The sequence below is a fragment of the Gopherus evgoodei genome, chromosome 3 (assembly GCF_007399415.2).
Source record: "Gopherus evgoodei ecotype Sinaloan lineage chromosome 3, rGopEvg1_v1.p, whole genome shotgun sequence".
Taxonomy (NCBI): domain Eukaryota; kingdom Metazoa; phylum Chordata; order Testudines; family Testudinidae; genus Gopherus; species Gopherus evgoodei.
The window spans coordinates 131195350-131215986 of NC_044324.1; the positions used below are offsets into that span (position 1 = coordinate 131195350).

Consider the following 20637-nt stretch of genomic DNA (forward strand, 5'->3'; position numbering starts at 1 on the left):
CCGGGACCGAGAGAGCAAACCGCGGCGTTCCCGGTTTGCTCTCTCGGTCCCGGAACCCCGAGCAAGCAGGTCTCCTTCCCTGCGGTTTGCTGGCTGGCTCCGGGACCGAGAGAGCAAACCGCGGCGTTCCCGGTTTGCTCTCTCGGTCCCGGAACCCCGAGCAAGCAGGTCTCCTTCCCCGCGGTTTGCTGGCTGGCTCCGGGACCGAGAGAGCAAACCGCGGCGAAGCTGGTTTCCTTTCCCGGTTTGCTCTCTCGGTCCCGGAACCCCCCTTGAAGCCGCCCAACAGCGCTGCAGTGTGGCCACATCTAACACCACTTGCAGCGCTGGTTGCTGTAAGTGTGGCCACTCTGCAGCGCTGGCCCTATACAGCTGTACTAATACAGCTGTAACAACCAGCGCTGCAAAATTTTAGATGTAGACATGGCCTGAAAGAGGTGAAAATATTCCCTTATCTATTTTCTGATGAAAGGAAGTATTGAGTAGTGCTCTCCAGTCATGCGCATGCAGCCTGGATGGAACAGAGAAAAATGAGATGCAGAGTCTTTAACTTTTGAAGTGTCATGCCTTCTGATCATACCATTTTTTTGTGGGAGTTCAAATAACTGGAATACACTGGAAGACTCAGGGCAGCTTTACCCTTTTATTTTAAAGCACTCACCGTTGAGGGATCAGGCGTTCTGAACTGAGGTACCCAGACTTGTGTGATTCTTTACTGTAGTCTCCAAATTTGGCTTGCACAGCATACGAGCCAAGAAGAACTGCTGTTTCAGGTGGGCAGTAGATCTCATCGCTGAGGATCCCTTCCTTCACTTGCAGGAAGAACAGCTTCTGGGTGATGTCCTGGATCAGCTCCTCAGACACATCTTCAGGGAAGAACTTGGCACGGAATTTGAACTGGAGGGGATTTTCCTTTTTGACTTCCTGAGCAGAGACCTGAGACAAAACAAACACATAGACCCAAAAACTGAGCAGATGGCTAACTGACAATAGGAAATGTTTCTTTCACAAAGAAAAGGGTTTGGGGGGGTGTTCTAGTACAGTTTACAGACAAGATTACTTCAGGAATTTACTGTCAATATGGCCTCAACTCTGCAACAAATTCCTGCACCAGCATGGGATCCCTTTCAAATCCATGGGCACCTGTCCAAGTGCCAGGGTCTGCCCATGAGGCGTTCATTGTAGGATCACTCCTACGATAGCACAGAATTTAACATACAATTAATCCAAAGAGCAGCCTGTTTAGTTACAAGAAAAAAGGCAAAGACAGAATCCTTCTAACACCCCTGTCAACTCCTTTCACTAGATAGTGGGGACAAATGGATACTACCTCGAAGGGAAACATATACCTCATACTGATCTATACTCCATGCCAGATCGTTCTATTGGGGGGGATGGGGAGAGACAAGAAGGAAAATGAAGATCTGTTTGCATTTTAAGCAACAAAACAGAAGACCATCCCAAACTATGGCCGATGGAACCGTGGGTGTTCCACGTGATCAGTCCATTGCTTCAAAGTGCTGGCTCTCCTCCTTGCTCCCAGCTGCTAAACAGCATGAAAACTTGAATACTTTTTATGCATCTTATGTGGAAAAATACTAAAAATATATATATATATATATATATATATATATATATATATATATATATGTGGAAAAATACTAAAAAAAAATATGTGGAAAAATACTAAAAAAAAATATGTGGAAAAATACTAAAAAAAAAAAAAAAAAAATGTGCTGTAGTTTCCATAAATGTGTCATGACTGAGAAGTGCACAGTCTGACCTACTGGAGAACCCAGTTGCATGGACAACTTCCTGTTCCTATGCTGGGTTTATATAGAAGCAATGAACTGATCAGGGCCCCAGGCAGAGACTAGGACTAGAGTCTTCTGTTAGGGTTCAGCTTCTATTCCAGCAACTGTTCGCTGGTCCCCAGATGGCAGGTTGGAATTTACTAGCTCTTAAGGGCCCAGCGGACCAGGGTTTAAGACCCAGAGTCCCTGATAATATGGGAGCAGAGACTTCCACAATAAACTCTGTATATTTAGGAACACAGGAATACAAGAAATGCCATACTGGGTCAGACCAGTTATCCGTTCAGCTCCTTGTCTGACAGTGACCAGCACCAGACACCCCAGAGAAAGGCAAAAGAAACTTCACAGCTGGCAGATGTGGGATAATCTGTCTGCTCACCAAGGGCTCATCTTAATCCCCAAGACATCTGAACGAAGAGTACATTAAAATTACAGCATAACACTTTCTTAAATCTAGAAATGAACTGTCTAGTCTAATGAGCCTGGCAACGAATTCTATACTAGCATGAAAGATTAAGCACCATAAATTAGCAGGTTCCACGAAGAGAATAAAAATAGCTGCTTATTTTGTGGAAAGCCCAGATGTGCTGGGGCTGGACTCAAGGTATACCCTGATAAAGTGATTGCAAACAGCTCTATCACATTTATATACCACAGACTGCCTATATGCATGCACAGGGATGGGAATGAACCTCCAGTTTGCCAGACCATTGTTCACAGGATTCCTGCCACCCTAAGTCAACTGGTTCGCTTAAAAAAAAAAAAAAAGAAAAAAAGAAAAAGAAAAAAAGAAAAAAAAGCCACAAACATGGAGCTGTAAGAAATTAACAGCAGCATCTACAGGACTGACATCAGCAATTGATATCACAGCATGACTCTTGCACCAGAAATTAGCCTCTTTTCAATAGTTAACCCAAAACAGCAATTACCTTTTTATCAAGTTTCAGCCAAGTCGGAAATCCTTTGTTGTCCATATACTGAAGACCAAAGTACCATACTTCGCGCAAGCCTATTGTCTTAACCACCTGAAACAAAATTAAGAGTTAATATACCCATAAAATGTCATTTGGACCATCAGCTCCCTCAGTTGAACCCCCACACCCTTACATCTAATTAATGTTCTAACAGGCCTCCCTTCTTCCCATCCACCCAAGGTTGCTAGCTTCAGGACCTCCAGTTGCAGCCCCTGACTGCAGAGCTAGTCTATCCAAGAATCAGATCTCCCAGACAGGGAAGAAAACAAGCCTGGAAAAAAGGAGGTAACGGAGCATTAGCTGCATGTTTCAACTCCCAGAAAGGAGGGTGAGAACTGACTGATGGAAGGCACCATAGCAGCCAAACATGGTAGCATTTAATTTCAGAAAGGGTGACTACACTAAAATGAGGAAGTTAGTGAAACAGAAATTAAAAAGGTACAGTGCGAAAAGTGAAATCTCTGCAAGCTACAAGATACCATAATAGAGGCTCAACTTAAAAGTATACCCCAAATTAAAAAACATAGTAAGAAAACCAAAAAAAAAGCAACCATGGCAAAACAACAAAGTAAAAGAAGCAGCGAGAGGCAAAAAGGCATCCTTTAAAAAGTGGAAGTTAATTCCTAATGAAGAAAATAGAAAGGAGCATAAACTCTGGCAAATGAAGTGTAAAAATATAATTAGGAAGGCTAGAAAAGAATCTGAAGAACAGCTAGCCAACGACTCAAAAAGTAATAGCAAAGATTTTTAAGTACATCAGAAGCAAGAAGCCTGCTAAACAACCAGTGGGGCCATGGGACGATCGAGATGCTAAAGGAGCACTCAAGGATGATATTGCCATTGTGGAGAAACTAAATGAATTCTTTGCATCCGTCTTCACAGCTGAGGATGTGAGGGAGATTCCCAAACCCGAGCCATTCTTTTTAGGTGATGCACACTGAAAAACATATTCCCAACTATACATATAAAAATGATGGGGTCTAAATTAGCTGTTACCACTCAAGAAAGAGAGCTTGGAGTCATTGTGAATAGTTCCCTGAAAACATCCACTCAATGTGCAGCAGCAGTCAAAAAAGCTAACAGAACGTGGAGAATCATTAAGAGAGAGAGAGATAATAAGACAGAAAGTATCATATTGCCTCCATGGTACATCTACACCATGAATACTGTGTGCAGATGTGGTCGCCACATCTCAAAAAAGATATCTTGCAATTGGAAAAGGTTCAGAAAAGAGCAACAAAAATGATTAGGGGTATGAACTGGCTGCCATATGAGGAGAGATTTATAAGATGGGGCTTTTCAGGCTTGGAAAAGAGACAACTAAGTAGGGATATGATAGAGGTCTATAAAATAATGATTGGTGTGAAGAAAGTAAATAAGGAAGGATTATTTACTCTCTCATATAACACAAGAACTAGGCGTCACCAAATGAAATTAATAGGTAGCAGGTTTAAAAACAAACAACAAAAGGAATTTCTCTCTCCACACAATGCACAGTCAACCTGTGGGACTCCTTGCCAGAGGATGTTGTAAAGGCCAAGACTGTAACAGGATTCAAAAAAGAACTAGGTAAATTCATGGAGGATAGGTCCATCAATGGCTATCAGCCAGGATGGGCAGGGATGGCATCCTTAACATCTGTTTGCCAAAAGCTGGGAATGGGCAACGGGATGGATCACTTGATGATTACCTGTTCTGCTCATTCCCTCTGGGGCACCTGGCATTGGCCACTGTCAAAAGACAGGATACTGGGCTATATGGACGTTGGTCTGATCCAATATGGCTGTTCTTACGAACGAACCCTGTTTGAGGAGTGGAAACCCCCCACAAGAACTGTAGTAAGGTATATGGTTACTGAGAATGTTAGTGTACTCAAAAACATCTGACAGCAAAGAATTTAAAAAATCCTTTATAATACATCAAAATAGTATATGAACCTCTCTTAAGGATCAAATTAGTGTTCCATTGTAACTAGTACCTTCTTAAAATCATGTAATCTATGAACTGCAGATATACTTGTTTCTCTGGTCAAAAAAGGTGACACCACAAATGCCAGAAACAGATTTGAGATTTAGGGCTTGTCTACATCACAAAGTTGCAGCGCTGGTGAGGGGGTTACAGCGCTGCAACTTAGGAGGTGTACACATCTGCAGGGCATCACCAGCGCTGCAACTCCCTGTTTGCAGCGCTGGCCGTACTCCCGTTTTGTCTGGGGTGTAGAGGATCCAGCGCTGGTGATCCAGCACTGGTAATCAAGTGTAGACACTTACCAGCGCTTTTCTTGACTTCCGTGGAATAAACAGGTATCCCAGCATACCTGAGGAAGCCTCTGGTAATCAAGCAGGTCTCCTTCCCTGCTGTTTGCTCTCGCGTTCCCCGAATCCCCGAGCAAGCAGGTCTCCTTCCCTGCGGTTTGCAGGGGGGTTCGGGGAACGCGAGAGCAAACCGCGGCGAAGCTGGTCTCCTTCCCCGGTTTGCTCTCGCGTTCCCCGAACCCCCATGCAAGCAGGTCTCCTTCCCTGTGGTTTGCTCTCGCGTTCCCCGAATCCCCGAGCAAGCAGGTCTCCTTCCCTGCGGTTTGCAGGGGGGTTCAGGGAACGCGAGAGCAAACCGCAGCGAAGCTGGTCTCCTTCCCCAGTTTGCTCTCGCGTTCCCCGAACCCCCCTTGAAGCCGCCCAACAGCGCTGCAGTGTGGCCACATCTAACACCACTTGCAGCGCTGGTTGCTGTAAGTGTGGCCACTCTGCAGCGCTGGCCCTATACAGCTGTACTAATACAGTTGTAACAACCAGCGCTGCAAAATTGTAGATGTAGACATACCCTTAGACTGGGACAGCGTTTTTATTTTCCTTCCCTTGTTTATGGTACTTGTGATGCCACTCAGGGCACAGAGGCAAGGTGTTTGCAGCTCAGATTTCTCATGCATGTAGGAAGGTAGTTTCATTAATACTCCACTAATTGCATTTTTATAAAAGTGAAACTCACGCAGACATCTTGTTAAATCTTCAAAGTTCAGATTTTTAAAATGCATTTAGGTGCCTAACTCCTATCTCAGTGGAAGTTATGCTCCCACAAACTTAAAAATCTGCCCCCAGCAACCAGGGGCGGCTCCAGACCCCAGCACGCCAAGCACGTGCTTGGGGTGGCAAGCCGTGGGGGGCGCTCTGCCAGTGCTGCAAGGGCAGCAGGCAGGCTGCCCTTAGCGGCTTGCCTGTGGAGGGTCTGCTGGTCCTGCGGCTTTAGTGGACCTCCCGCAGACGTGCCTGCAGGAGGTCCGCCAAAGCCGCGGGACCAGCAGACCCTCCACAGGCAAGCCGCTAAGGTCGGCCTGCTTGCCGTGCTTGTGGTGGCAAAATTCCTAGAGCCGTCCCTGCCAGCAACGGAAGACAAAGCCGCCTTTTATATTATATATTTTCATCTCATGAGTTTTGAGATTTGAATTGGGATTTGGCTGAGTGGGGATGGTAATACAGAAAACCTAGATCAAACCACAAAAATCCAGTAACTGGATACATGCATCAGCTCACCATTGAGACCTTTAGATACAACTTAAAAAAAAGGCAAAGCACTTCCCATGGTCAAGATGGCAAGTAAAGGGTACTGAAGCAGCAAATTCTAGAGTCTCATTTATTCCAGATGGAATAAGATGCTTGGTAGTCCTATGAGAGCCAACAGCAGCATGCTAACTGAAAGGGGAAGATGAAAAAATAAGGCCACATACTAAAGCTATTTTTATTGCCTACAACAGTGTCACACTGCAGGGCCTAATCCTACTGCTCGTATTTGAGTGGTCTCTTAGCAAATACCATGGCAGCCAATAGGAATACTCCATGAGTTAGGCAAGCAGAATTTGGCTCATTTTTGCAGTGATGAAGGACTTAAGCCTTGTCCTCAGTGTAATTGACCCAGTTTAAGTTAAAATCATGTTCAACAGAACTATATTTGAATCTACTCTCCAGCAAGATTACAATTCATTTAAAAAGGCCTTTAAGTTCAAGGGTCATTTGGCTCTTTCCAGATCAAATAAAGCAATTATACTACTAATTTAAAAAGTCAAGACACTACTTTAGCTGATAGCTTACAATATTTAGTTTATCTGTAGGACAGGGTTAGTCAATAGGTGGACCATGTGCCAAATCTGGACCATCAGATGCCTTTGAAAGGACACAGAAATTGTAATTACTCCCCCCCACCCCCCGGAGTCTGGACTCTGACTATATCTTGACCAAGAAATTTGTAGCTTAACAAAAAATAGTTGACTACCCCCTGTTGCAGGGGGAACCTAATTCACCTTGACAAGCTATTACAAATGGTCTACTTGACAGATGCTGCTCCCTTACCTCTGGGGATTTCAAAATGTTAACTCCAGGCATCACAATCAAGATAGGTTTTCACAGATCACAAGAACGTGAAAATACTCTCACTCATACACCATGATGGTCTGTGATTTTAAGAAGTCTCATAGAATTAACATTTGCTCACACTTTGCATAGGTACTTAAATTATGTGATGCGATATTTAAAAAAATAAGCAGATGGTATGTAGCTTTATAACTTAGTACTTTTAAGATTATTTTGTTTGCATTAAAGGTATTGACTAGATGGGAGATCAGTCACTGATACAGATGGGAGTAAGTTTTGGTTAACTGATGTTTGATCAGCGTGAATGTACAAACACAGTGACACAAACTGGACTAAGGATCTTCAGTTTAATCACAAAAATTGTTTGTTAATTAAGCCAGCAGCTCTCAAAGTAGGTCTTGCCTTCCAAAGTATATTCTCAGAAGTTGTTTAGAAGAGGTGAGTGTGCCACTAACTTGATCCCATTCCATTACCCATAAGTTACCGTGCAGAAACTAGTGGCTGTTTTTGAAAGATTTTAGGAATCTAGGATTGTGAAACTCCATGTACTGTAGGAAAAGCATGAAGACTCTGAATATGAGCCTGATCTAAAAGGAAAGGGGTTGGAACATTCATAGGCTTAACTATTTTATTTAAAAAAAAAAAACAACCCACACCTTCACACAAGCCAGTGAAGTAGTTCCCAATTAAATAAAGGTTCAGAGGTCTGCCATACACACAGTAAGTTTGAAAAACAGAGTTTGCTGGTAATCCGCAGAGCTTGCACTACGTGTATTAGAGCCTGCTCATGCAGATTTCAGTCTTACTCTGCTGCTTTCAGGTACACTTAGATTTACATGCTTGTTTGGGCTTGTCTACATAGGGAAGTTGTTTTGAACAGTGGAATAAACAGTCTATCAGTTTCCCCCATATAGGCAAACCCTTCACATTACTGCAAGCAGAAAACCAACTGATGTTCGAAAGCCTGAAAATAGGCTACTGGGGTAATGAATTAGGCCAATTTAAGATGAATATTTGATGTAATACTTCCAGTGCTCTACATTGTAATCGGGGATTAGAGATATTTCCCCTTGTCTTTTGAAATCTGTAAGTTTAACAATATCAAAGTCCTACTTAGAATGTTTACCAAAAAGAAAAAAACAGTGGTCTATAGCCATTTCTCTTCTAGAATGTGGTGTATTTACAGACACTTATACAGACAGCCTAACTTGAGAGAATAGCATACATTGTGGCTCCTTTCAGCAGAAGACTACTTAAAGTCCAATTCTGCTCCAGACAGTGATTCTAAACATAAGGGCGGGGAGAAAAATCCATTCTCTCTATGGATTTCTAGATAAAGTGTGCTGCTTCCCAAAATGAAGAGGCCTTCTGATTGCCAGTCCTGAAAGACTATATCATAGCTGGAGTTATCGGATTCCTTTCATACTCTCACATCACCAGCAGCAAGGGTTCTGCAGCCCAAGTTAGATGTGTTCGATAAAGTGGTGGCTTTTGCCAGACTAGAAATGCTCTAATCAAAACACTTCCTAAAACACACACGAAAAAATTTACTGCCAGTCCACAGATTGCGATCTTAAAATGGAAATAAGCTGGTACATTAATAATGAAAACTGGGTTCACAGTCACCTTTCCTTTTAAAGTCTCCCATTGCTGGGCAAAGGCCCACACACATAATGGACTGACTGAGTAGTGATATTAAATCTCATGCTTCAGGATTTAAGCCAATCTAATTATTAGGGGTTAGGACAAGTAAGTGTGTGTGGGGGGGAAGATGATCACACATCTGCCTAATGTAGGGTTTCTTGCCCCTTCCCCCAAAGCATCTGTTGCTGGACCCTACTGGAGACAGGATACTGAACTGGATGGATCCTGGGTCTGGCAAGTCTTACGTTCCTAGTCAGTTTCACTGTTTCTACACACAAAATGCTAAGTCAACAAAATGAAAGAGCAGGAAAATAATCTCTCTCTAACCTTAGCTGTCAATTGCTACAGCATAAGGTAAATCCCCATCACACCACACACACAGTCTGAAGGTTTTAAGAGGATGATATCCCTTTACTGTAGTTTATTATAGATTTTTAAAAAATAAATACTAACTTTCTTTTTCTTAATTCATATAGAAAGCCTGCTTCTAGTCATTGCCTTGTTACAATTGCCCCTTACATTGTGCTGTTGGGGAGTCCTTGAGAGCCAACTTCTGCATGGACTATGGCAAGATGTTGGTAGACTATAGTTTTATTCTGTACAGCAGCTATTGTCACACAGCAGAGTGCCTCAGGAACCAGAAAAGATTCAGGTGTGGGAGTTTTCAAATAGAGATCAGTTTAAATTTCAATCCCACCCCTTCAAAACATAAAAACCCAACAATCTCTCAATGCAGCTTTTCAATTAGACATAGCTGAGTATTGCTGTTCACCTGCAGCCAGAGTTAACTGGTTTCTGAGGGGGAACTGATCCCCAACTCTTGTTCTTTTCTTTTTAATTGTTTTTAATTGTTTAATGAGAGATGCGAAGAGTTGCTGGAACAGAGTATGATGATGGGATATGCGAGACTTTAAATGAGATCTTCTCAAGACCTTGTTCTATATTGAGGTAAATGCTGAGAGGGCTGGGGAGGTCCACGTCGATATGGAGAATGTATGTTAACGTAATCCAAAACAGACACACTTATTTTTAATTTCCCTCATTTCAATGTGAGATTTGCAAGACCTTGCTACTTTTCCAGCAACAGACACTGCAAGACCATGTCAGATTAAAGAGTTTTCTGTCCCAGCATACTATTTCATTGGTATTTTGTCCCAATCATATGGAAGACTGTTAAAAAGAACAGTGGGCAGGGGTGGGAGAGAAAGGTACTCCTAGGAATCTTGGTAGATGTGGTAAGTCATTGTAAGAGGTCGTAGCCAACACTACTTTGCCACTCTTGTTATTTTTTAAACTTGTTTCAAGCTTATCATTTTTCACATCAAAGTTCAATTGTGGCTAAGAAATCTTGAGACTCTTCTGCCATTTATGCAAAAGCTAGCTATATTTAGTATACCACCACCTCCCTTGATTGTATTCTATGGGTATACCATCTTGAAATACAGAGCATCTTAAAACAAATCACTTCTGCCTGAAATATCTGACTTGCATCTATAGCAGGCAACACTAAAAAGATTGAGGATAAGATTTTTCAGTCGTTCCTAAATCATTTTTGAAAATCAGACTTTGGAACTTTTGAAAGTTAAACCCTGAAAGATTGAAGTAAATATATTCTCCCCCTTCCTGCTGCAACCCTCCTCTATTCTCTGGATAGCAAATCAAGCCAGATCTATAGGTAGTTACTGTAGCTAGGTCATACAACTAAATGCTGCTTCAATTAAAATGTTATTTTATTGGAGATTTGGCAAACAGTCTATAGATTTCAAATCTAGCCCAGGTCTGTAGTGATCAAAAGAAATTAAAATTGTGTCATTCTTACAATAAAATGTGATATTGCAAGTTAGCTTTCAAGTACAGCAGTGATTGCAAGTCAGACCAAAACAAAAGCTACTCAGACTATCTTTTCTATAAAAAGGAAATCCGCACAGTTCCCACAAGACTGAGTTGGCTCTGGCCAACTCTTGGCTGAAATGTCATTCAAAGTGTGTTGACAACATTCGTACAAAGAATGCATGCTATTCAGCCAGTTCTGCCTACTTAAACTGAAAGACAGACTACACAGCCTTTTGTTAAAAAGACCAGTAGAGGAGCAAAGAAAAACTGTTTGACTCAACTCATTCAACATTTTCTAAGAGATGTTAAGCTAATCTTGCCATTTTTGTGTACAGTTTTAGTCTCTTTCCAGGCAATATTAATGCTCTGTTGGCATACAGGAGGAGTCTTTATGATCACAAACAAGTTCTCCTTCAAGCCAGAGCTGTGAATTTATCTCTCAAATATATAGAAGTACAGCTAGGTCTTTGTGAAAAGCAAGCCTAGGATAAATTAGGCCATTCTTGGCCTATTTCTGTTTTACCCAATCAATAAAAACTCTTGGGTATTACATGCACAAAAAGAAGGTAAAGTTTACAAAAATGCCACTTGCCTCAATCCAATCATTGCCTTGTTCTTGTTCTGAGCCATAGCAGCCCCACCTCCCACTAGTGACATCAGAGATGAGCTCATGCTGTTTCTTTTAAGCATATCCTCGGAGCAACAGCAAGAGAAGACAGTTTGGCTGCCCATGTTCTTCAGTGCCTAAGGCCTGTGCATCTTGAAGAACCCACTGACACCAATGGCCAGCCTCTTTGCTTTGTCCTAATACACAGATGGATATGCCCTGTAAAAAGCAGTTACACTTAATATGCAAAATGCCTGACTCTTCTGGGGTCCTGTTACTCTGCAGCCAACTTATAACATCTGTCCCTCAGTTTCTTCCTTGCTTCCCCATCTGTACAGAATGGTGATAATATCTGCCTTTGGCAATTGCCTTAAGACTTGAATCAAGAGATGTTATTGTAGAAGTCCAAGGTATTACTGCAATTCACGTGTGCAATATTTTAACCCAGGATATTTAAAAAGATACCTGATACAAGTAAGCGTGTTCATTTTATGTATATAAACAGTAGAACCTCAGAGTTACAAACACATTGGGAATGGAGGTTGTAACTCTGAACAAAAGGTTATGGTTGTTTTCAAAAGTTTACAATCAAACATTGACTTAATACAACTTTACTGTGCAGAAGAAAAATGCTGCTTTTAACCATCTTAATTTAAATGAAACAAGCACAGAAACAGTTTCCTTACCTTGAGAAATCTATTTTTTTTAAAAAAAACTTCCTTTTTTTAGTACTTTACATTTAACAACGTACTGTACTTGCTTTTTTATTTCCATCTCCGCTGCTGCCTGACTGCCTACTTTCAATTCCAAATGAGCTAATGTGATTGACCAGTCAGTTTGTAACTCTGGTGTTCATAACTGAGGTTCTACTGTATAGTCAGTTATTAAAAGAATTCTCCTTAACACAAAACCCTGATATTGTCATGCAGGCCTATATTAGGTCAACTTACAATCACTGCAGTAATTACTGTGGAGTTCATATCCACACTACCCTCCTTCTGTCAGTGGTGCACATTCCACCAACCTAAAACGGACAGTGTGGGGAGCCTAGGCAGCACCTGTGCTCTGGTGTGGAGTGCGGAGCCAGGACCTTGGAGGCAGCCTGGCTGGGAGGGAGCAGGATTTTCTTGTCAATTTCATAGCTCTAGCCTGGAGCTGTGAAATTGACAAGACGGACAGCCAACAGCTGACATAAGTAAAGCAGCATCTACATGGACACTGTCACCCTAACTATACCAATATAAGCCCTATGCCTCTCATGGAGGTAGAGTTAGGCCTTGTCTACACTACAAAGTTTTGTTGGCAAAAGCTGCCTTTTGCTAACAAAACAGGAGAGACGTACACACTACAAAGCTACTTTTGGTGGCAAAACTCTGCTGTTTTTCCAACAAAATAAAACCACCTCAATGAGAGGCATAAAGCTTTTTGCAGCAAAGTCAAAGTGACAAAGCATCAGAGTAGACACTGCTGTTTGTTTTGTCCACATAAGTGGCTTCCACCAGTATCCCATAATGCTTGCTGTGACCGCTCTGCTCACTGTTTTGATCTCTGCTAGCCTGCAGGCATGAGCGCCTCCCCTTTCAAAGCTACCTGAAGTATCTGACAGCTGAGCATCTGCTCCATTTTGAGAACAAAGAGCAAATAATTAACATGGAATGCTCCTATTCTGCCCTACACTGGTGGGGAAGGGACAGGGGCCGGCGGGAGGAGACACTGCTGTGCTGCTTTGACATCCCTCACACTGAGAGCTCACAGAGCTGCCTGCTCAGGATGCGGAGCTGAGGAGGCTGTGGGAGAACTCGGAAGGAATCACAGTACCACAGGCAAGCAGGCATAGCGGGCTGCTTCTGGAGAGACTGTTGTGCCACCAGGGTCCAACGTGGGGGAAGCGTCCCTCTCCTTCAGGATAAGTCGGTCAGCCTGCTGTCTCCCCCACCCCAGACACACCGCTCTCCTCTCCCTCCCCACACACTTCAGTTTTCAACAGCTTTTTCAACCTAGTAGGATGTCCCTGGAGAAACCTGCATCACATGATGTTATACATGCCCCATGAGGCATTGCAAACCCTTCCCAAAGCACCCTGCAGCCAGCTGCACAGTGGGATAGCTACCAAAGTGCACTGCTCTGTGTCAATGCAAGAACTGCTAGCGAGGATGCCCTCTGCCAATAGTGTGGACATGCAACAGCGGTTTTAATTAAAGCGCTTTAATTAAAGCGGAATAACTTTTGCTGACAAAACTTTGTGGTGTAGACAAGGCCCCATTATGTTAGTGTAGTAGGGCACTTATATTGGAGGAAGCAAGGCTGTAGCGTGTACAATGATATAGTTAGGTCGACATAAGCTGCCCTATGTTGATCTAATAGTGTACTGTAGCTCAGGGCTCATTCTACAGTATGTTCTTCTACATCATCAGTAGAAAGACAAAAGTCACTAATCTAGACAAGACATACCATCAGCTTAAGGTAAGACATTACCCACATGAAAGTTTTAAACAGCTCATTCTTCACAGGACAGCACATCAGCAATGGAAGAAACTAGCAAGGTGGCACAGTGAAACCTTTCCGGCAGACTCTACTATACCTCTGGCACCCAGAGAATGAAACTCAATATAAACAGAAAGATTCATAATCACTTGGAAATGGGCTTCACTAGAGAAACGTGCGCCCCGGGGATACTAATCACCCTCTCTCATATCCTTTGGAATATAAGCCATTAAAGTCATTACCATTGCCCCTTCATTCCAGGCTGTTATTGTCTTCTTCCCTTTGTAATCTCCTAGCAGGGACAGATGCTCAATATTTAAAGTCTCAGAGTGAGATTAATAATTATTAAATGGCTGAGTAATTTTGTAAGATAATGCAACCTCACAGAAAGTGCACCGAGTTTTAGCAGAGGCTCATTAGGGGGGTGATTATGTTCACAAATTTGTGTTTATTGTGTTCACCATACTGAGAGGACAACCCATGAGGGTCTCTGCTGGAGAGAATAAGGCAAATATCAAGAGCGGTAAAGGCTGGGTGAATGCACTGGTGGATATTTAACAAATAAATGGTATGTTTGTCAGTTATCTTGAACATAAAAAAATAGTGGCCAATTTTTTATTTTTTTTTTAAAAGGTATCTTTGCTTTTTTATTGTGGTTAAGTCCAAAGGCAACAGTCAGGCTTTAGAATACCCCATTCTGACAGGCCCTGTACAAAGTCAGAAGAGAAATGGTTCATGACTGAAGAAGAGCTTACAATCTAAAATGGTTTCACACACATGAACAACTGACCTGGTCAAATAGCTGTTTGCCTGTAGTGTTGGGCTGGATGGCAAACTCCAGCTCCGCATCCATAGTGGTAACTCGAACATTGAGCTGAAGAGAAAATAAGTACAGTGATTTAAAAAAATATTGAAAAACCATACAACCAGTGTGAACTATATGTATATTTCATAGAACCAGTACTGTACATGTTTTTAAAGCATCATTTCCAGTAAAAAAAAATTCTTAAAAAGCATCATAGGCATCTTCACCTCACTGAGGATGAGCATTAACAATGGCTCCAGTCTCTCACTCTCTCTATTTTTAAGAGACTATTTACATTTTAGTGTATTCCTAAATTAGAGTTTTGTGTTATCACGTAGACAAAGTTAATTAAGGGCACTGACTTATCCAGATTAACACAACCTGTGGTGCACTCAGCCTGGAATTGGACTGGACTTCTGGTTAAATGAAAAAGCATTTTAGTGTTGATTGCTTCTGACCACAGCACATGGTGAGCAAGGACTGCACACTGCATTTAAAACACCCTTAATCCTAAAAGAATGTCATAATAACCAAATTAAATTTAGGAGTTTAAATTCAGCTCCCCTTTATGCTAGAACTAGATTTAACAGAAGGTTTTAAAGGTAAAAGGCAGTTGATTATTCTTCCAGGCCAATCAGTATTAATCCAATAAACATCAATTATGCTTATAACTGATCTACTGAGCATGTAAAAAGGCATTAAGGGAGGTTTAAGAACACTGTGGAACAAATATTTTAATAATAAATCTGACTGTTTATTTCAAAGGTAAAAGGAGAAAGGTGATCAAGAGTATAAAATAGAAAGGTTAGTACTGTATGCAGAACACTAGAGATATTCTACTAATAACAAAGAAACAGTCTATTAATTAAAAAAACAAAACAAAAACAGGAAAGCAGCAACCAAGACTGCAGGAAGTATCATAAGGAGCAGCACAGTAATGGCAGCTCAGAAAAGGATTATCTGAAGGTCTGATACAACAATACTGTCACCTAAAAAGTATTGCACTTTGCACACCTCAGGAAGACTCCTTCCTCCACCCCCAGGGTTGCAACATAAATATTAGTAAGGGAGAGGTAATAAACCATGAGAACAAGAACTTGAAACCAGAGACAGTTTTGCTACACAAGATGAGGGAAAGGGATGCAATGCTCTCCTCTTCCTTCCTTGTTCATAGACTCAGACTTTAAGGTCAGAAGGGACCGTTGTGATCATCTAGTCTGACCTCCTGCACAATGCAGGCCACAGAATCTCATCCATCCACTTTTATAACAACCCCCTAACTTATGTCTGAGTTACTGAAGTTCTCAAATTGCGGTTCCTGGGGTCTGCAGACTATCTAATTTCCAGAGGGGTCCCTGCTGCCATTCAAAATTTTTTTTTAGAGGTCCACAAATGAAAAAAGTTTGAGAATCACTGTTCCACCATTTGCTTCCTGTATAATTTGCATTTCTTAAATAATGCAAGGATATTTTTACTTACTAGCTACATACTGTACAGCTTGGTGTATTTTTCCTCCTCCTTAGGGTGAAAAGATGGACATGTCATTTTACAAATGCAACACTACAGAAAGCAAAACTAACAGACCACAAACTATAGGGGAGAAACTTGTATACCAGTGACATTTAAAAATATTTTTAGTCTGGGATTAAGAGGTAGAAGAGAAATATCTGTCCTTTTGCACAGTGTTTCAAGTTTAAATAGCTTTCATTACTTAAAATGAATGTAGATACTGGAGACCACCCTTGAAAATTATAATTTATATACGAAACTACACTTACATCAACTGCAAAATATTGCAGCAAAGAGTCCTGTGGCACCTTATAGATTAACAGACGTTTTGGAGCATGAGCTTTCGCGGGTGAATACCCACTTCGTCATGCTCCAAAACGTGTTAGTCTATAAGGTGCCACAAGACTCTTTGCTGCTTTTACAGATCCAGACTAACATGGTTACCCCTCTGATACTTGTAAAATATTGACAATACTAATTTTAATGTATTTAATTACAAAATGGAACACCTTCAATTTAAAACATAAGACTTCCAGCGAGTTACATAGGCTCCAAGAGTCATTAAAGTAAGTTATTAGAAAAATCTCTTCCTTCCTTCTTTCCAGTTATTTACCTATTGGAGAATCAACAGTTGCCACACCCCAGAAGCTGTCTGCTAGATGACTCAATGCCTTTAAGGATTTGTTCAGATAAAAGGATACTGTTTAAAAACAGTCAAGCACGAGAGAATTTTGCAGGTTCTAGATTTCTTTTCAACTGAATCGAAACTCTTATAAAAGTTCTTTTCCATCCTAGCTTTAGTATTTGCAGAATTCTAGAATGCTTTAAAATGTGAGACAGTACTCAATTTCCACGCTTAAAAAAAAAAATTCCTATCAAAAAGTGAAGGATTTTCAACTCAACAATGTTACTGGGGTACCTAAGGGGAGGTGGAGGAGGGCACTGAAAGCTGAAAAAGAGCTCTATTTAGAAATGGTAAGACCAAGATTTGAAGATCTAACTCCTGCCAATTAAGAAATCTTCTTGCCCACTCCCTGCAACACAGGAAAGTCAGATAATATATTATATACTAATCTCTCCTCACACCCTTTGAGGAATGCATACATTCCTAATCCTTACATACAATACAAAGCTGCAGTTCCTTTAGATTCTTTACACCTTTGGCTGAAAGCCACATTATGGGGTAAAGTACATTTTTTGCAGACATTTTGGGGAGTCTGAAAGGATATTGTCCCTACCGCTATAGAACTGAATCCTACTGCCTTCCTATACATGGCATTCCAACTGACATCAAGATACACTTCTTGCTTTAGTAGCAACTAGCGCATCATTACTGTATGAGTGGAGGGAATATTAAGAGTTCTTTAGCTCCCTAGTTTGAAAGGCTATCAAAGATTAAGTACTCGAATAGCGAGATATCCTCCTGGTTATACTTAATTTTTAAGACGCTATAGAAACAGCACACGATCAACTACTGCTTATAAAGGTCCCACATCTCTCATTTATTTTTAGTTGTTTGAACAGGGGTTAGCTGTAAGAACATAGTTTACATGTTAACAGTTTTGCCCTATCTGCTCTCTGTTGCAGTGGGCTATACTGTAATGCTAAACATGTATTGGACTGGCTTCCTGGTTCATCCAAATATTAATTTTCCCTAGACTGAGACAATGAAGGGACTCAGACTAGGTTAGTGAACCCTCTCAGTCTGCATTTCAAAAAAGAGTCATGATCAACTAAGGGTAAGTCTATACTACTGGCCGGATCAACGGGTAGTGTTCGATGTATCGAGGATCGATTTATCGTGTCTCGTCTGGACGTGATAAATCGATCCGCTAATCAACGCCTGTACTCCACCTCGGCAGGAGGAGTAAGCGGAGTTGCCACAGTGAGGACAGCCAAGTAAGTCAAACTAAGACACTTCAGCTATGCTATTTGCATAGCTGAAGTCAAAGTTGCGTATCATAGTTCAAACTCTCCGCTAGCGTAGCCCAGGCCTATGTGGCCAGCAGAGCTAAGGAAGAACTTGGCTCTGGGGCCTGGATCTCTGTCAGTGCCAAAAAGGTCAGACAAAGACTCCTTGTTGATCTCTAGAAAGAGAAACATTATGCTTTCAATTGTCCACTGTACTCTCAAGGATCTGTGGCCTTCCTGGTAAGGCTATAGAGAGTCTTCCATCTAAGAAGTCCCCCCGCACTTCCTGTCTCCCAATAAGCCTTATTCTAAGCAAGAACTCTGTGGTCCATCTAAAAGCTGATTCTGGGATATTCACACGGAGACATGGTACAAGTTTTTGGTCTCTGAGGCAAGATAACAAAGGAGGTGACTAGAGTCTAAGCCTCCTTGAGACCCTTGGTAGGAGTCAGGGATTACAAGGTTCCCTCCCTCCCCCACCCCGCATAAGGTGAGGTCAATGCCAGAGCTGTAATCAGCAAGGCCCATAAGAAAGTAGTGGCCACAGATGAGAGCCAAAGCAAACAGGCTGACAATCTAAATTGCACAGGTACAGACAACTGGAGAAGATGCTATGGTGGGTGGCACTCTATCAGCAACAGAAACCTCAGTGGAAGAGAGTTAAGGAGGACGCCTGATGCATAAGAGGCAGACTTCCAAATGGAAGTCATCTCTGCATTGGACAGCACAACAGCTCACCATTTATATCACCACTAGTAAATCTTGGCATTATCCCAAAACTGAAATTTGGCCTTTAGCGAAGAGAAAAACCCAGCAATATGGTACAAGCTCAGACAGCTAAAGGGACAATGTATGTACTATACACAGTGTATGAAATATTTACACTTTAGCATATACAAATGCTGAACAGTAAGACGCTGTCTTTCCACATTTTAGGCCTCCATTCTGCAAACACTTACGCACATTGAGTAGGTTATTCACATGCACAGAATTAAGTAGGCATTATATGTTACATGTATATGTATATGTATTTATATTTACAGGATCAGGGCCTTAAACAAATGTATTAAATATTTTGTGTTGTGTTTTCATATATAGAAGTTTAAAAAAAAAACCCACACACCTAAAACATATGGCCTGGCCTGTGCAGAGACACACTTGTGCACTCAGAGTGGAAAAGATGAGGAGAATGAACACACCCTATCCATGAGCCAGAGAGAACTGTGCAAGTGACGAACTATATAATCATCTTATCTCTTAGCTTTTCAGCATGATCATAAAATAAGTTTACATCCAGCCTTGAGTCAAACTGTTCAGGTTTAAGATCACAGTTTTTACAAGCCTCATCTACTGGACTATGGAATACTAAGCCTATGATTTAGACTTGAACAATGTCTGCTCTGAACAACCTACTTGTTATTGGGACAGAAAAGTGGAAGTATGAAGAAAAGTTTCATTCAGGCCCACCCATAAATAAGGCTTTTCTGTTCCTACCTACTTAATCCAATTTCAGATCAGCAGTATCTTTTTAAATAGGGCCCTACCAAATTCATGGTCCATTTTGATCAGTGTCATGGTCATAGGAATTTAAAAATCGTAAATTTCACAATCTCAGCTATTTAAATCTGAAATTTCAGTGTTGTAATTGTAGGGGTCCTGACCCAAAAAGGAGTTGTGAGGGCTGGGGGAGGGGAAGACAAGGGGTGTTGTGAGGTTATTGGGGTGGGGGGTTCCAGTACTGCTACTCTTACTTCAGAGCTGGGCAGCTGGAAAGCAACGGCTGCTGGCTGGGAGCTAGCTCTGATGACAGAGCTGCTGCCAGCAGCAACACAGAAGTTGTGGTATGGTACTGCCACCCTTACTTCTGCCTGCAGAGCTGGGCCCTTCGTAAGCAGCCGCTGCTCTCTGGCTGCCCAGCTCTGAAGGTAGCAGCGCAGAAATAAGGGTGGCAGAGTGTGGTATTGCACTCTCACTTCTGTGCTGCTGCGGGGGCTGCCTTCAGCACTTGGCCACAGCTGCAGCTCTCCAGCCACCCAGCCTTGAAGGCAGCACAAAAGTAAGGGTGGCAATACCACGATCCCCCTGCAACTCCCTTTTGGGTCAGGATCCACAATTTGTGAAATGCTGGTTTCCCCCCTGAAATCTATTTAGTATAGGTTAAAGACTAGATTTCATGAGGGGAGACCAGATGTCATGGTCCATGATGCATTTTTCATGGCCATGAATTTCATAGGGCCCTATTTAGAAGTAAATCTTGTAGTAGAAGCTGTGGTAGTTTCAATAGGATCCTTTTGTTTTCCAGGTAACCTGTTAATCATAAGGGTCTTATAAAGCATTCATGTTTTGTTTTTTTTAGAAGCCATATCCTAGGGCAAGATATCATCTTTTAACAGAAGGGTGTTACACTCAAGTTCAATTTTAAAAAGGAATTGGTATGAAAAATTCCCATAAATCCTGCAACACAATCAGTGGTATGATCTCTCTCTTCTATTTGCTTATTTCTGGCCATAGTTAATTCTCAAGACACCCACCTTAAAACTGGGCCAGTTTAACCACTGTACAGCCAATTGTTGTATGCTGTACCCAGAGGGGAGGAGGAAAAAACCAACCAATCAAAAAATCTACACGAATAGTCATCTTACATCCTGATACATGAGATTCTTTACATTAGTAACACCTGTGATTTTATAAATTA

General features: G+C 41.7%; 1 protein-coding gene across 3 annotated transcripts in view; it reads right to left on the minus strand.

Annotated features, from left to right (window-relative positions):
• EZR (ezrin) overlaps nt 1–20637 on the minus strand; it is a 56567-nt gene that overhangs the window by 18864 nt on the left and 17066 nt on the right. For all 3 annotated transcript variants that reach the window (XM_030556671.1, XM_030556670.1, XM_030556672.1), the window contains exons 3-5: nt 14508–14591; nt 2744–2839; nt 662–936 (exon numbers count right to left, since the gene is read on the minus strand). In XM_030556671.1, the coding sequence (XP_030412531.1) occupies nt 662–936; nt 2744–2839; nt 14508–14591 (455 nt within the window). The remainder of the gene's footprint in view (nt 1–661; nt 937–2743; nt 2840–14507; nt 14592–20637) is intronic.